The 18059-nt window shown below is 33.8% G+C and overlaps 1 protein-coding gene across 2 annotated transcripts in view; it reads left to right on the top strand.

Annotated features, from left to right (window-relative positions):
• Window positions 1-1863: 1863 nt before the first annotated feature.
• Window positions 1864-18059, top strand: part of LOC110422188 (NADH dehydrogenase ubiquinone complex I, assembly factor-like protein (DUF185)) — a 20317-nt gene continuing 4121 nt past the window's right edge. The window contains exons 1-9 of one of the 2 annotated variants that reach the window (XM_021436000.1): window positions 1864-2011; window positions 2091-2167; window positions 2447-2558; window positions 3063-3145; window positions 3995-4060; window positions 5134-5234; window positions 5523-5641; window positions 6604-6644; window positions 7145-7233. In XM_021436000.1, coding sequence (XP_021291675.1) covers window positions 1951-2011; window positions 2091-2167; window positions 2447-2558; window positions 3063-3145; window positions 3995-4060; window positions 5134-5234; window positions 5523-5641; window positions 6604-6644; window positions 7145-7233 — 749 coding nt within the window. In that variant the 5' untranslated portion in view covers window positions 1864-1950. The remainder of the gene's footprint in view (window positions 2012-2090; window positions 2168-2446; window positions 2559-3062; window positions 3146-3994; window positions 4061-5133; window positions 5235-5522; window positions 5642-6603; window positions 6645-7144; window positions 7234-18059) is intronic. The other variant, XM_021436001.1, reaches the window with a different exon arrangement.

Here is an 18059-nt window from a genome sequence, read left to right on the forward strand (position 1 = left end):
TAGTCTCTCAGCAATTGACTTTGCATTTGAGGAATACATTCATTGCCACCCATGATCTCTTTTTCCCTTTTCTGATGTTGTCTTTCCCAACAAATAACATGAAGTTATGTTGATGTCTGCTCAAAGAACAACACTACAGCTCACAATTTTGCTGGAATATATCTATCGTACCTCATGATTCTAAAAATACTTTAATCTTGACTCTAGAGTAAGAATTAGCAGTGGTTGCAGGTGCTTGCATCACTACAGTTTGAAATTCTTTCAGTTCCTAGCCGGCCACCACTAAAATATATATATATATATATATATATATATGTTTGTCAAAGCAAATATCAGATACAATCCTTTCCTTCCCTTGGCCTTCCAAAGGGAATACGCCAGGGTACTTGTTCATGTGAAATGTGGGATGCTGCAGTTCAAAGTTATCTTTCTAGCTGCAGCAAGAATACAGCCATTAGTTGCCAATTTTGAAGCCAAAAAACAATTAAGTCCAGATGTGTCACATGGCACAGTTGATTATCAATCCACCCTTAGCTAATAAATCAACTGCCCTTGATGAGTATTAAATTAAGAAAGAATCAAAAAAATAAATAAATAAAAGAAGATGGAAAGGAAAGGATTTCAGGCAAAAAAGTAAGCTTTAAGCATACAAAGCCAACCATTATTTTAATCACCCAATGGACATCTTTGGATAGAATCATATGTATCTGTTCTATGCGTGGATTTGTTTATGACTAAGGAAAGAGTAAATAATTAAAGGCCCCATACACCTTTCTTTTATCTCCTATCATTATTTTAGTTAGTTATTTCCTTCATAAATAATACTCAGTCTACTTAAATGATCCTTCTTGCACATACACCATTCAACAATACAATGTATAGAATAAATACTTATAAAATAGATGAAATTCTTGGAAATATATGTCTGGTGATTGAATTTTGCATATCTTAGTCTTTTTATGTTTTCTTGTCACAATTAAATGAAGGGTTTTGTACTTTTTGTTCAATACAATAATGACATAGGGTACCAAAAATAAACAAGTTGCTGCAATTTGATAAAATCAACTTGCTTGCTTTTTATATGAACAGTATATTATTAATTCTTAAATAGTAAATACCTCCTCGAGGTAAAAATCCCATTGGGGTTGGAGGCCTTGCATGGTCCTTTCATAGACCATTGGTATTTCATTATCATTGAGTCGTACTCAAGTACCATACATTTTTTCTTCAAACAATGTCAAATAAACCAAGGAAGTTTGTCTTGCTAGAAAAACCCAATTCTTTCTTTTTCCTTTCTTTGTTGGTACAGCTAATTTCTTGTAGCCCATTCCTATTTCTTCTCTCATATAATACATGGATAATAATTGACAAATGGCATGGTTTCAGTAAGATTTCTAGATGTCCTCATCCACACAAACATTAGATGTTCACATAGTAGAAAGTTGACGTTGCCTCCTCCATTATGATTCTTTGAAATTCCTTGATTTGTTAGCTTAAGAACCCTGCAACTCAATAATGTAATTCAGAACCTAATTAGTACTTTATTTAAGGAAGCATGTACTGTTCTTCGTTGTCAAGGAATGTCTAATCTTGATCTTTCATATCTATTGAGATTATTACTTTCCTCTATTAAGGAAACATGTACAGTAAAATTCCTATGAATATGCCCCATAAAGAGGTGCCTGGCAATGGAACCCGAGTTTCGCTTCTGTTTGCATAGACAAGTGAGACCAATCCGAGATGGCATTTAGGCCCAATTAGTGATATCACAGGCCGAGTGTATCTTCTCACAGCCTCCTTCCATTTTATATTATTAAAATCATAAAAACGGAAGAAAGTGGGAGAAGGGGAGGAGGGTTTAAGGAGTCCCACTCCCCAATCAAAAACCCTGAGCAATGCTAAGCTAAAATTTTCAGTTTCTTCAACAAAGAATACCACCAGGCTCAAGTCATGCTCTCTCGTTCGCACACAAAAAAAAAGCTTCTTCCTTTCATATTCAGCAAGCTTAAAGGTTCTCTCTTTCTCTCTCTCTCTCAAGTGTAATTTACAGGTTTGCATTTTCTCTTAACTCTTTATTTATTTCTCTCAAGTTACAACAAATGAGCCCTTTACTTCACCATTTCAAGCTCTCTTCTCCACCCACATTGTTGGAGAGAAACCCATTCTTGTAAGTAATTTTCACTTCCTCTTCACTTTCAATTCCAGGGTTTTTCTTTTTCTTTCACTTTGTTTTGATATTTTATTAGTATTATTGCATTGTGCTAATTGCATTCAACTTTGTTTGTTGTCATTTCATTGTTTATTGTACTCTCTAAATGGGATTTTTCCTTTTACTTGGTTGCTTTGTGCTGTTTTGCAGTCGAAAGCTTCATCATTTGAATTGCTTTGATTGTAATTTATGTAACTTTGGTTGATGGGTTGAATTTTGTTTATTAAATTGCGTTAGGTTAGGGATTTCATACATAGGGCATTGTACGATCCGAAACATGGGTACTTCTCACAAAGGTCAGGTTCAGTTGGTGTGCTCGAGAGGAGCATAAAGTTCAACCAACTTGAAGGTATTTTTGGAAGTTTTGGGATTTTGTTGACTGTAAGCTCTTTGAGATGTAATTTTTTGGTTGTTTGTCATTGGATTGCTGGTGATTTTTGAATATAATGATGGGGATAGTTAAGATACCAGACACCAACAGATTAAAAAAAAAGAAAAAGGCTATTCATCAAAGGATATGATTTATGGAAGCAGCTTTTAAGACTTCAATACTGATCACTTATTAGCTTGATTTAGTTGCATTACTTTGCACGGGCCATCAAATTTATGCTCATAGGATCTATGCTGTGCTTCTTTTTTTTGTTTCAAAGGCTGTGCTTTTATATAATATGTATATATATATATATATATATATATACTTTTTCATAATCCACCATTACAAAGAAATGCAAAAACTACAATAGATCACTGTTATAAGTGAAGTAGATGTGGTCCTTAAAAAATTTATTTGTGGATGCTCTTTTATTGTAGGCTATATTGCTAATGCTAGCACCAAACTTTTGGCATGTTTTAGGAAGGAAAGCTTATATGAAACACTTGGATAAAATATATAAGCAGAGTGGCATTGCATGGTTCACCCCTGTGGAGCTTTTTAAGGTAACCCACTTGCAGTAACAACCATAACATTACTGGCACTGGAGCAAGGCCTACTTATTCATTTATTTCTTTTATTTTATTTCAAGAAAGAAGCTTAGTCTTCTCAGTATTACAGCATGTATTGTGGTGTCACATTGCTCATGCTACTTTTCCTGTTAATGTAGAATATGATTTTTATGGGTTTTATATGCCCCTTTTCACTTTTTCTTGTGTTCTTTTAGACTGTTGAGATTAAAAATACTTGAAGAGATATGATATCTTTTTATTATGGCTTTTATGCCAATAAAGGTCTCTAATTGATGCAATCATGTATGGATTAGATTTTTATTGAAATAAAATATTAAGGAAATTGTTCTTTCTAGTCCCTGGCTTCAAGAAGACCAGTCCTTTGGCTATGTAATTTACATGTGCCTTCATATTAAAATAGCAGTTTGACTTACTAATAAACATCACACATGAGATGGTTTTGCAGCTAAGACATTGAATTCTTTGCATGTATTCTTGAGTTTAAGGTGACCATAGGAGTATGAGCCGGGAAATACACATTGATTTATGTTTTATTTGATTTTCTCTGCGTCCTGCGATATGATGGTTACTTCTGATTGCTCTCTCTTTCTCTCGGTATACATGAATGCAAGCATGTTGATGTGTAGGTGGACGTTTTTCGGACGTGTGAGTGTGTATAACCACTTGTGTATTGTTGATCTCTTCTTCTTCATGGCCATTAAACTATTAATTTAAGCTTCATTTATGGCAAAACTGCTAACTCCTTTTTCACTGCAGGAGCAGTGTTGGGGTATTTTTTTTTCTTTTTTATTTGTTGATGTTGTGAGCTTTGTCTTCTTGTAGCCATGGTATGCCCAAGGAATTGCTGAAGCCATAATGCGTACAGCAAACCTTTCAGTTCCACTAAAAGTGAGTTTCCTGTGTCTCTTTGTATTGGAAAACATACAAGCTGTCAGTTTTTATTCTTTGAGCTTCCATTTGTTTTAATCTATTGGACCTATTTAAATATTTTTGTTAGAAAAACTGTTGTATGATTTTTAGGGGAAATCGCTATTTCTCAATTGTGGATTATGATAACTTTCTATAGTGATCTTGATAGTATGCATGTTACTACCATAGATAAAGGGATTGCTTGTGTTGAAAAGTAGAACTTGTAAATTTCTGGTATAAATTTTGGACTGTATGCTTTGGGACTCTGGGTTTGCTTCTAATTTCTCTTTGAATCCTCCTGAGTTAATGATTGGGTACAAAACATTGAGCTGCCCTCATTCACAGTTTCATTTGGCAAATAGAAATTGAGAAAGTAGCCAGAAGATGCCAAACTTGTGGAAACCAAGTCATATTTCAAGATCCTAATATGTTTATCTAACTATGTGTGTTTTGTAGATTATAGAACCTAAACTACTTGTGTTTCCTAAGCACAATGATGGTTTGCAGAGCCTCAGAAGCTATGATTTCTTAAGAGGCCCTTAGTATTCATGTGCAAGCTAGGGTTATGGTACAGGTGAACAAATAGTTCTTGCAAAGGTGCAGTATCATAGTTTTACAAGGGAAATAATCTACATTCTGAAACAAAAAGATGAGTTTTTGTCACTTTATATCTGTTGCGCTTATCAGTGGTTATCTGGTATTGCATTAATCAAACTATGTTTGAAAAGATTTTGGATTGTTAATTATATTTGATCTTGTTGTACTCCGAGGATTAGCCATTCATGTCTGGTATCCTCTATCGTAGTGTACATGACAACCACCTTGTTTTTGTATGACATCTACAAAAAGTAGACCTACAAAATGTAGACTCTGTTTGAATTGTTTATCTACATAAATATGCATCTTTTTGCCAATTTGTAACTCTGTAACTAGTGGTGATATTTTGATTCAGCCATAAATTTTGGGAATCATTGTTTATTTATGGATATAAACTTAATTTTTTAATCGATTAAACTTAAAACTTGATTCTGCTTCTTGTTATGTGTGCTCAGATATATGAAATTGGTGGTGGATCTGGAACTTGTGCAAAGGGAATAATGGATTACATAATGTTGAATGCACCTCCAAGAGTTTACAACAGTATGACATACACGTACGCATGTTAATTATACCTTTATTTAGCATGACAAACCCTAACTTCTTAGCATCTGATTGCTTATTGTTCATGCATTTTTCTAATAAAAGCTAACCACGTTAGCTTTTGTATCTGTTGCCATATGTTTACCTTTTTGGTAAGATGTATTTTGTACTAATTGAATAATTACTTTGTCTCTATTTATTTTGGACATGCTGATGGCCTGCATCCATGAATTTCTTGTTATCGTTGTTTTCATTATTTTAACACTGTGTTCAATCATGTTAAGTTCTCTGTTTCCTGCAGCTCAGTGGAAATTAGTCCTGCTTTAGCAGAGATACAAAAACAGACTGTTGGAGAAGTACATGGTCACCTATCAAAATTTAAAGTAGAACACCGCGATGCTACTGACAGAAGTGGATGGGGTAGGCCGCCTTCAGTATTGCCCTTATTTCAGTTCTATTTGAATAATTGTTAATTTTAATAGATGCATGTGATGCTAAGAATGATCCTTTTGATCTTCATGTGATTGCTTATGCTAGGTTTCTGGACTCTGAACAATGTTATTTTCAAATGTTTCTTTTAGTCTTTCAAGACTCTGAACTTGTAGAAATGGGTGATCCATTTGATTTTCATGTATCTGCATTTAAAATTACAATGTGCTGGGTAAAACAGAGAGGCAGAAGATGCCTAAGAAACCCAATGCTTGGAGAAGAGATAACCAAATTCAAGCAACTACATTGCTTCTATCAACTCCTCTACTGTAACTTACATAAAAAGAAGCAAACTTCCATCATACAGTTGGCAGCTATAGGAGATCTGTTCAAATAAAGCAAGCTTAAAAATGTCAAACCCAATTATTTCTTACTGCTAACCAGAAACTCATCATCACGGACCCTAAACTCTGACATGGGATTGCTTCTTATCTATTCTACTGCTTCAAATTGGATTATATACACACTAATATGAACAGGGAAGTTTTAACACCCAAATGATTGTGGTTCATACTTAACACATTATGAATGTGTTATTTTTTCTGTTTTAATCGTAGTCCCCGTAGTATTCCTGTACTTCTTCATGCATGGTGAAGCAAAACTTCATAAAAATGAGAAGATGCTTCAAATAAGCAATAATTAGAGATACTCGCATATGTTCCAACTGCCTTGGTGCTCTCTCTCTCTCTCCAAACTGCTGTCTCACAGTCAGTATTCTGTAGTTTCTGTGATTCATTAGCCATAGAAGGGAATGAAATTTATGGCATCTGTATCGTAATATCTCATCCATGTTCTCTTAAATGATTCATTAGTGGTATGCCTCTCTTTTTAGCTGTTTCTTGGCTTATATTTTCAATCATAAAGAAATTTAAACTAGTTTTCATTTTTAACAGGAGATGTGGAGCAACAACCATGTTGGGTAATAATGCTTGAGGTATGCTTTAGCTTGGCTCAATCTTACCACATCCATGTGGCTAGTTTTTGCTACTTGAGCAATGGGTAGATAATTTAAAAGTGTTCAGTTTGCACATTTATTGCATTGATGTAAATAATAAATGATTAGGTCAAGTATTAAGAGTTAAAATGATAATAACAGGGATATGGGACTTCTTTAATTTTACTTGTCCCAAGGGTGATCAATATAAACTTATAAATGTAGGTTTTGACTAGTTGCTATGACGATGATCTTTTAGAGCTGATGGTAAGACCAGCTGATGAGAAATTGATAGTTACAAATTCCTGCTATGCCATGTGAACAGACCCTACATCTTAACCTTGTCATGCTCACTGATACCAAGCTATTTTCATGAATAAAAGAAAATGATATTTACCTACAAATTTTAGTAGTTTCTGGACAAGCTTCTATTAGAGTCCTAGTGGATCATTTTACATCCTGCATACAAAATTATATTTATATTAATGCTTTTTCCGCAGGTGCTTGATAATCTTCCGCATGATCTTATCTATTCTGAAAATCAAGTTTCCCCATGGATGGAAGTATGGGTTGAGAAACAGCTTGACAGGTATTCAGTACTCTGCAGATAATTACTGCTTCCGCATATTATATGTTACATCATGACTTTAAGAGCAAGAGAACGAGAGAGACAGAGGCAAACCCCAAACTAAACTGATGTGGGATAGCACCATTTAACCTTTTCCCCTTCACATCTTGGCCCCATTGTTATAAACTAATACATTCAAGCTACCATGTGGACAAAAAATACAGGGCAGCAGACAACTTGAACTCCAATACCATGTTTAGCATCCAACTCAAAACCATATGAAGCATCCAATTTAACAATTAGCAATAGATAGAGATGCCCAACCTATATATAAAGCCACAACATACTCTGGACAAATCAACATGTGATAAAGCCTCTTAATAGTGATATTATGTTGTGAAATAAGTCATCAAGTTCCTATTGAAATTTATTAATGTATTTTCTGTTCAAAAAATAGAATGATGAGGAATCCATTGAAATTGATCACTAAGGCATCATTGTGAAATAGTCATTCAATCTTAATTTTTAATCTACAACTTAGGCAAATGTAGAGAAATTAATCATCTTGGAGGTGATGGCGAAATAACTTCCAATCTCTTCAAATAAGCTTAATAGCTCATAACTTGTGTGTAGTGCGCTCTTAGCATGTTTGTAATGCTTTCGGCATTGTCTACTAGTTTATGTTGGTGCAAATGGGGTTAAAATGGAATTGGGTGAAAAACTTACTTACAAGCCAATAGTCACACTGCCATTTTATGTGATATAACTTTTGAGTTAAGATAGCTTTTCATTACGTGTAATAATTTTTTATTTGGAAAATGCACTAACAATCCCCCATCATTTTCAAAATTTTCAAATACCAACAACTTTGAGAATCTTGTGCATAAATGAAGGTATTCTGTAGATTTAAATCTTCACTTAGTGAGTGTGATTGGTTTTAGTCTAAATTGAGTGGTTGACCAAACATTGAATCATCGATTCTTCATTTGACTAGTTAGGTTACTAAAAACACACAAGTTTCCTTACTCATTTTGTATCTTATTTTGCTAACAAGTTTTATGACTTTGTGTTTTGCATCCATTCATGAGTACTGCTAGAGCCAAACCTTTAGCCCTTAGAAGCGGCCACACTTCCATTCACATAGGTAGCCTCTATCGGAAGTATCCTATAATTATATTACTTCAATATATACATGTTACGGGTCTATTAATAACTTTTGTTCAATCTTACCTTACACATTATGGGAACTAAGCACTAGATAGCTTAGGGTGAAAAATATAAATTAGTACTTGCAATCATCCATGTGGTAGAATGGTCAGTACCTAAGACTTGCAAATTGGCCACAAGTGTTGAGGTAAGCTCCCATCATTGGAGCTTTAGTTGATAAGCTTGAGACCCATCCCTTTTGAAGTCTTTATTACCAAGTTCTTTTTTAGACCTTTGATAAACGGATCTGATAAATTTCCATAAGACCTCACATAACTTATTATGACTATACCATCACTAATTCTTTGTCTTACAATGCAATGTCGAAGTCCACTATATCTACTCTTTCCATTATATGCTTGATTTTATGATTTTTATATCGTTGCTTCATTATCACAATGTATCAAGATTGGTGCCATTGGTTTAGCTCACAACAAAATCTTATAGAGTAAATTTCTCAACCATTTCGCTTCTGGGGTGGTAGATACTAAGGCTATAAATTCAATCGCCATGGTGGAGTTCGCTTGACAAGATTGTTTATTAGAATCCCAAGAAACAGCGTCCCCACCAATTGTAAAGACCCAACTAATCGTAGAAGTATGATTTGTTCTATTTGAGTTTAAATTAGCATCTGTATACTTTTCTAAAACCAAAAGAAAATCTAAATAACAAATACCATAATTCTTTGTACTCTTTTAAGTAATTTTGAACTCTATGAATATCATACTACTATTCTTTACTTGTATTACTTGTAAACCGGCTTAACATCCCGATCGCAAAAACAATATTCGACCTTGTACACACTATAATATACGTTTGGCATCCAATCACTCTTGCATATTCATTTTGTGCTATTGGTTTGTCTTTGTTGGGTACTAGCTCTAGATTACAATAATAAGGCGTAGATATTGGCGTACAATTTAACTTACCATACTTCATTACAATCTTATCAATGTAATGAGATGGAGATAATATTAGGCCATTATTGTCTCTCATTATTCTTATATCAAGAATGATATCCACTACACTCATATCTTTCATGTCAAAATTGTTTGAGAAGAACTTTTTTGTATCCTCCACTTGTTACAAATCAGTACCAAAGATTAATATGTCATCTACATATGGGCAAATGATGACATTTTTACCATTATGGAACTTACTATAAACATATTTGCCAGATTGATTGATCTTGTAGTTGTTAGTTACCATAACTTCATCAAACTTTTGATGCCATTTATTTAGGTGCTAGTTTTAATTCATACAAAGACTTCACAAGCTTACATACTTTCTTTTTTTGACCAAGAGAGAAAAACCCTTCAAGTTGTTCCATTTATACCTCTTCATCTAATTCACTATTTAGAAATGTAGTTTTAATATCCATTTGGTGAATTACTATTTTATGTATAGTTTCAAGTTCTATAAGCACTTCAATTGTAGCTATTTTTGTTACCGGTGCATGTGTATCAAAATAATCAATATCTTTTTTTTGTTTAAAGCCCTTTGCCACTAGCCTTGCTTTAAACTTGCCTACGATTTTATCAACTTTCATTTTTTTTTTTTGAAAATCCATTTGCAGCCTATTGACTTGGAACCTGGTGGAAGGTCTACCAACTTTCAAGTTTTATTTCCCATCATCGAGTTTATCTTATTTTTTATTGCTTCTCTCCAAAATGAAACATTTCGAGACTTCATTGCCTCTTCATAAGTTTGAGGATCACCTTCACCTTTTACATTAAAATAGTAAGGTAAGTATTTACATGTTTCTTCTCTTATACCTTTTACTAAGTATATGAAGAAATTGGATTCATACATCTTTGCTTTTCTAATTCATTTACCTCTTTGAAGCTCAATAGTTTCTTCACCATTTTTTAAAAGTTTCACTTTTTGTTACTAGTTCTTTGAGTCTTAGAATTGAATTGAACCTTGTTTCACCAAAGATATCATCCCTTGATTTTGTGACTATATTAATGGAATATGAATCATTAGGTTCTATCACTATAAAATGATATACTTTACTATGTTCAACATATTCTAAAAATATACATGCAATTCCTCTTTCGCTCTATTTTGTTTTTTAATTCTGGAACTCTTACGATGGCTCGACATCCTCAAACATTTAAATGATTAAGGTTTGGCTTTCTTTCTTTCCGTAGCTTATAAGGAGTAGTTTTACTTCTTTTGTTTAAGATTCTATGTAGTATATGGCAAGCTGTTAATAAGGTTCCGTTCCAAAATCCTTTTCCCAAATCCGAATTAGAAAGCAAAACATTAACCATTTGCGTAAGAACTCAATTCTTACGTTCCATTACACCATTTTGTTCTAGTGCATATAGAGCGGTAATTTCATGAATAATACCAGTAAACTCGAAATACTTGGGATCATAATATTCACCTCCTCTATCATTTCGTAAACATTTGATTAGCAATTCACAATGCAATTCAATTTTATTTTTATAAATTTTTAATTTCTCCATTACTTCATCTTTGGCATGTAATAAGTAAACATAATAATAACTATAGAAGTCATCTATAAATGTTCTAAAGTATTTTCTTTTACCAATAGATGGAGTACTATACGTATCACAAACATCGAAATGTATTAATGCAAGCAATTTGAAGTTTCTTTCTACCTTAGGAAATGAGCTTCTTGTGATTTTAGTAACCATGCATATCTTGCACATATCATTATTTCTATCAATATTAGATATCAATTCTAGTTTAGTCATATCATGCATTCTTCTATAATAAACATGGCCTAATCTATTATGACTTAAATTAGACAATGTTGCTTTACTATCATGAACAGTAAATGAGGTATTAATATAAGTAGAACTAGTAACAATTTTATTAATATTAAGCTTGAATATATTTTCATGTAAGTATCCATTTCTCACATATTGTTCACCTTTTGTTTGAACTTATCTACTTCAAATACTAATTTAAAATCATATTTATTCAACAAACCACCCGACACAAGATTCTTTCTAACTTATGGTACAAAATAGACGTTGTTTAGTACAAGTATTTTTCAAGAAGTAAACATGAGTTCCACAGTACCTTTTCTTTTCGCTTGTGTAGTGGAGGAAACTCTTGTACATCATAGTACATAATTTAATCATGTATAGCACGGTTCCATCATTAACTATTTCTAAAGTGTTGAAGAAACTTTTATCACTACATACATGTTTAGTTGCACCAGTGTCAATACACCATGCTCAATCATCTTGGAGAAGATTGACCTTGGAAACCATAACCACAAACTTCTTGTTGTTCACACCTTGTGTCTGGTTATTCAAAAGTTTATATTTTGTCTTGAAAGTCCAAGTTTCTTACAATGGAAACATGGCGCTTTTTTGTTCTTTTTGATCTTATAACTTTTGTCATTCATGTGAAAAAATTGAGAAAGGAAAGGATAAAGAAAAACTTAGGATAAGAATATCAGTAAAACAGAGGCTGAAAATTAAGATATATTCATAAGAATATCTTAGCCTTTTTAAAGTTCAAGTACAAGAGAGAGAAACCATAACTGAACAAGAAATTCAAACTGACAACTAATGCCACTAACAACATGTAAAGAAGAAAAGTAACAATAACTGTCTGCAAATTTGAAATCCTAAATAACTATTCCTAGTATGCAAGTTAATTCTAACACACCTCCTTGAGATTTAATTTGGTGACACCTAAATTAGATCTCATACATATAAACTGATCATTTGACAAACTCTTATTCATGTTATCAGCATATTGCTCATTTGAACTGCAGTAGCAGACTTCAATATCCAAGTTCTTCACAGCTTCTCGGATTGATTGATATTTTACTCTGATGTGCTTGGTGCGAGCATGCTGAATAGGATTTTTGGCTAATGCAATAGCCGATTGATTGTCAATCCAAAGAACAGTAGGATTCAGTTGTGGCTTTCCCAAATCAAGCAGTATCTTCCTTAACCATATAGCTTGGTTGGCAGCTGATGATGCTGAGATATACTCAGCTTCTGCAGATGACAATGCCACCACCTCCTGTTTCTTAGAATGCCATGGAAAAACTCCACTTCCAAATGAGAATACAAACCAGAGGTGCTCTTTGAGTCATCAATATTACCTGCCCAGTCACTATCAGCATATCCTCTTAGTTCACTGCTTGAAGTTTTGGAAAACTTGTTTCCATAATCAATGCTTCCCTTGATGTACCTTAATATCCTTTTTGCTGCCGAGAGATGATTCATGGTTGGTGATTGCATGAATCTGGACATTAAGCTAGCACTAAACATTATTTCAGGTCTGGAAGCTGTTAAATAGAGTAAGCTACCAATAATACTTCTGTAGTATGTAGCATCTGCAGCACCCGAGCCATCTTCTTTTGTTAGTTGCAGATTTGCAGCTAATGGAGTGGATGCAGGCTTGCATTCACTCATTCTGAACTTCTTCAGTAGATTGAAAGCATACTTCCTTTGATGGATAAAAAACCATTCATCAGATTGAATAATTTCCAGTCCGAGAAAATAGGTCATTAACCCCAAATCTGTCATCTCAAATTCTTTCATGATTTCTTGTTTGAATCTAGCCATAAGTGAGCTATCTGGACCTGTAAGAAGTATGTCATCCACATAAATAGAGACTACAATTTGCTGCCAAAAACCAGAATTTCTTATGTACAATGTTGGTTCATTGTCACTGCAGATGAAACCCTTTTTGCACAAGTAGGAATCAATTCGCCCATGCCAAGCTTGAGGAGCTTGCTTCAAGCCATAAAGTGCCCTGTTTAACCTACAAACCATGTCTTCTTTTCCAGGTTCTGTGAAGCCTTGTGGTTGCTCAATATAAACATCTTCTTCAAGTATGCCATTTAAAAAAGCTGATTTAACATCTAAGTGCCATATCTGCTGCCTTTCTTTAGCTGCAAGTGCAACTAATAACCTGACAGTGTCATGTCTTGCAACAGGGGCAAAAATATCAGTATAATCAATACCATAATCCTGAGCAAAACCTTTTACTACTAATCGAGCCTTCAACTTATTGATAGTGCCATCAGTATTTAGTTTGGTCCTAAAGACCCACTTGACCCCAATAACTTTGTGATTGGTTGGTCTTTGAACAAGTTGCCATGTGTTATTCTTTTTTATCATCTCAAGCTCAAGTTGCATTGCCTTTCTCCAATCATCAGATTTGAAGGCTTCATCAAATGATGAAGGTTCAATCATGGCCACATGACACCTCTGATATATTTCTTGAAGACTTCTAGTTCCTCGAACAGGCAAGTCATCAACATCTTCTTCATTTATTAATTCAGCTGGAGCAGTTTTACTGTCATCAACAATTCTCAAGTCATCTGACAACTCAATTTCTTTCGAGATCCAATTCCATCTTTTGTTTTCTGCAAAATCCACATCTCTACAAGTAAAAACTTTTCTTGTCATTACATCAAAGAGTCGATAACCCTTACTTGATTCACTGCGTCCAAGATGGATGGCAACTCTAGATTTTTCATCAAGCTTTGATCTCTTACATTCTGGAATATGTGCAAAAGCTATACATCCAAATAACTTGTAGCTACTCACCGATGGTTTAACACCATACCATGACTCATGTGGGGTCTCATTTGCAAGAGCTTTGGTGCAAATGATATTTAACAGATCATTGGCAGTGTTAACTGCCTCAGCCCAGAAAATTTTTGGTAGTTTTTTTTCAAAAGCTAAACATCTAGCCATTTCAAGCAAAGTCCTATTCTTTCTTTCAGCTACTCCATTTTGTTGTGGATTGTAGGGAATTGTGAGCTGGTGTTTTATGCCACACTTAACCAAGTATCTTTCAAACTCATCAGAGACATACCTCCATTGTCTGTTCTAAGTGCCTTAATTGATTTTCCAGCTTGATTTTCAACAAACACTTTGAACTTAACAAAGCAATTGAACACCTCAAACTTTTGCTTAAGAAAATAAAACCAGCTGAATCTAGATTTATCTTCAATGAAGGTGAGATAGTATTTACAGCCATTGAATGATTGCTCAGAGAAGGGACCTCCAACATCCGAGTGCACTAACTCCAACTTGTCAGTAGCTCTCCATGTGCTCTATTTTAGAAAAACTTTTCTGGTTTGTTTCCCATACTTACATGTATCACACAATTGTCCTGTCTTGATCATGCTAGGAAGACCTTCAACCAGATTTGATGATGTCATGCGCTCCAATGAATCATGGTTCACATGACCAAGCCTTTTATGCCATAATTCAGTCTAATCAGTTAGGCATTGATAAGCTTGATGATGTGTTTCCTTTCAATCTAAAGGAAAGCACTTGTTCTTCATGCCAACAGAGAATAATTTCTTACCACTAGGATCAAATACAGTGCACAAATTGTCCACAAACACAAGTAAATAATGCTCTTCAAGTAACTGCCCAACACTAAACAAGTTATAGCTCACTTTTGGTGAATAAAAAACATTAGGAATTTTCTTTATACCTTTAGCAGTTTCCACTTCAACTGTGCCTCTTCCACAAATCTTAAGAAATTCCCAATTTCCAATTTCAACTTGAGATTTGAAGTTTCTGTCCAGGTTAGCCAAGATATTGACATTGCCAGTGATATGATTCGAACATGCACTATCAATGAACCATACCTCATTCTTCTTTGAAACTTCAAATATCTTGGCCATGAATAAAACTTCTTCTGTCTCCTCTTTGTGTTCAACCACTGCTGCCTTTTCATCTTGGTTGTTTGCTTTGGTCTTGCAGACACCTTCTCGACATGGCCAAGCTGATTGCAGGTCCTACATTTCACACTCGGCCTGAACCAGCAATATTTGTCAAGATGATTTCGTTTTTTGCAGCATTGGCATGGAGGGTATTTTCCATTTGGTCTTCTTTTCTCCATTTTTTTCTTCTTGCTGCCTATGTTAGCCCCTCCTTTGTGCTTTATTAGCAAAGCACTTTCACTCTTATCATCACTTCTCATGGCTCTTCGATGTTCTTGAGCCTAGAGAGCGTTGACAAGCTCAGTCATAGTGAGAGTTGAGAGACCTTTAGAGTCCTCCAATGATGAGATCTTGGACTCAAATTTTTCAGGCAGACTTTCTAATATTTTGTTGACTATTCTCATCTCATTCAACTCTTCACCAAGAAGCTTTAGCTGATTAACCATTTTCATAACCTTATCACCATAATCTTTTATCGATTCCTCCTCTTTCATGCTTAATACCTCAAATTCCCTCCATAAATTAAGCACTTGCATCTACCGTGTACGGGTACTTCCCTGGTATTGCTCCTTAAGCTTGTCCCACTCTTCCTTGGCTGTCTCACAGATCATTTGTGAGTAAAGATGGAATCTGAAACTGCCGAGGGTATACAAGTTAGCGCCTTGTGTCTTTTAGCAACTTCCTCATTATGTTGCTTGATTTGTGCAACAATAGGATCTCTCCTTAACTCTAGTGGTTCACTCCCGGTCTTTACAACATCCCACAAATCAAAAGCTTTTTAGTAGGCTTTCATTTTAACACTCCATATGGGAAAGTTTTCACATGTAAAAACAGGTGGTGAAGGTGAATTGAAGCTGGAGGAAGCCATTGAATTTTTCTGGTTGGTTTCGGGTTTCAGAGTTTCAAGCTTGGTTTTTCTTTGTTTTGAAGGTAAAAGGAAAAAAATGAAAATTTCATAGATCCCTTAAGATCCTTAGGGGCTCTGATACCATGTGAAAAAATTGAGAAAGGAAAGGATAAAGAAAAACTTAAGATAAGAATATCAGCAAAACAGAGGCTGAAAATTAAGATATATTCATAAGAATATCTTAGCCTTTTTAAAGTTCAAGTACAAGAGAGAGAAACCATAACTGAACAAGACATTCAAACTGACAACTAATGCCACTAACAACATGCAAAGAAGAAAACTAACAATAACTGTCTACAAATTTGAAATCCTAAATAACTATTCCTAGTATGCAAGTTAATTCTAACAATTCATACCCACAAAATGTTTTCTTTTGTTGCGTGAGACCAATTTGTTTGATAGTTTGTGTTCCATCAAATGGACCTTCGAAGTCTTAAGATTTTTTTCATTAAAATCCTTTTCTTTTTCATCTTGCTTGACTTTTTGTTTATGATAATCTTTTTCTATTCAAAGATAATTATTAAGGACCTCGTGAGATATTTTGTCTATTTATGTTTAGAGTTTTTTTAGTGTCTCCCCATGAAGGGGGAACCTTATTAATTATAAAAGATACCACAATAGCTTCATCCATTTTAAGACCATATTCTCAAAGTTATTTAAAATGCATTCAAGCTCATGTAATTGCTCCATAACAGAATGATTATCGACCATTTTGTAGTTATTGAAATGATTAACCAAAAACTTTTTGCTACTTGCATCTTTGGTCGTGTATCTTGCTTCTAATTTGCAATAGCTTCATTCTGGTATGCATCAAACAATGCATTCGATATTCTATTAAGAACGTGTCGCATGCATATGTAGTCATCATTATCCCATTTTTGCCTTAAACGAGTTTGATTCATAGATTCTTTATCATTTTCTTTATCTGATTTTGGTGTATTTAGAACATAAGTGACATTGAGAATTGTAGGGAGAAAGCGCATCTTTTTCCATCACCGAATAAAGTTTCCTCCTTCAAAGCGATCTAACTTGACAATGTTGGTAACTATCTCTTTAAGTGAAGCCATTTTGAATTCCAACACCACTTATATATTAAAATTGTTTGGGAAAAAGAGGTTTAAATGGAATTCAAAGAATCGGCAAAATTTATTTCAAGACAAGCCTTTCAATAGACGTTATCGTTAAGACTTATTTTCCTTTCACCACTCGATATGCAAAAAGGAATAATTGAAATAGCTATAGGGATATAATGAACCAAACATTTAACTTCGTCTTGCACTTTACGAGAGTACTACTAGATACACTTGAGGATTTATAAAGTTATTTGGCCTTAGAGTCTACTTTTTGCAGCAAGTAGATTATAAGGAATTTGAGCGTTTTTGTAGTTGATAAGAACTTTAGTATTTATGTTAATTTTTAGAATACAACAATTTTTTTGCTTTTAATTTTTCTGCTCTTGTTTTGTTTTTGTTTTGATGTATCAAAATGGTTGGCAACAAATCCTTTATATAAGCCTGTAAGTGTTTCTTTTTTGAGGATACAATTCTTTCATCAAGACAACTTTGTCTAAAAGACATTTTTACATTTTATAAGACACAATATTTGGATAAAAGTATTGTTACAATAATCATCTTATGAAAAGATAACCATTCATTCTATAAAACATAATTTTTGAGTTATAATTTGAAACGATAACTTTTCATATTCAAACTTTCTGCAGCAAGTAGATTATAAGGAATTTGAATGTTTTTGTAGTTGATGAGAACTTAAGTATTTATGTTAATTTTTAGAATACAACACTTCTTTTGCTTTTAATTTTTCTGCTCTTGTTTTGTTTTTGTTTTGATGTATTAAAATGGTTGGCAACAAATCCTTTACATAAGCCTGTAAGTGTCTCTTTTTTAAGGATACAATTCTTTCATTAAGACACTACTTTGTCTAAAAGACATTTTTACATTTTATAAGACACAATCTTTGGATAAAAGTATTGTTACAATAATCATCTTATGAAAAGACAACCATTCATTCTATAAAACATAATTTTTG

Source organism: Theobroma umbraticum, unplaced genomic scaffold, assembly GCF_002168275.2.
Source record: "Theobroma umbraticum cultivar Fairchild unplaced genomic scaffold, ASM216827v3 scaffold_130.0, whole genome shotgun sequence".
In the NCBI taxonomy this organism is placed as follows: Eukaryota; Viridiplantae; Streptophyta; class Magnoliopsida; order Malvales; family Malvaceae; genus Theobroma; species Theobroma umbraticum.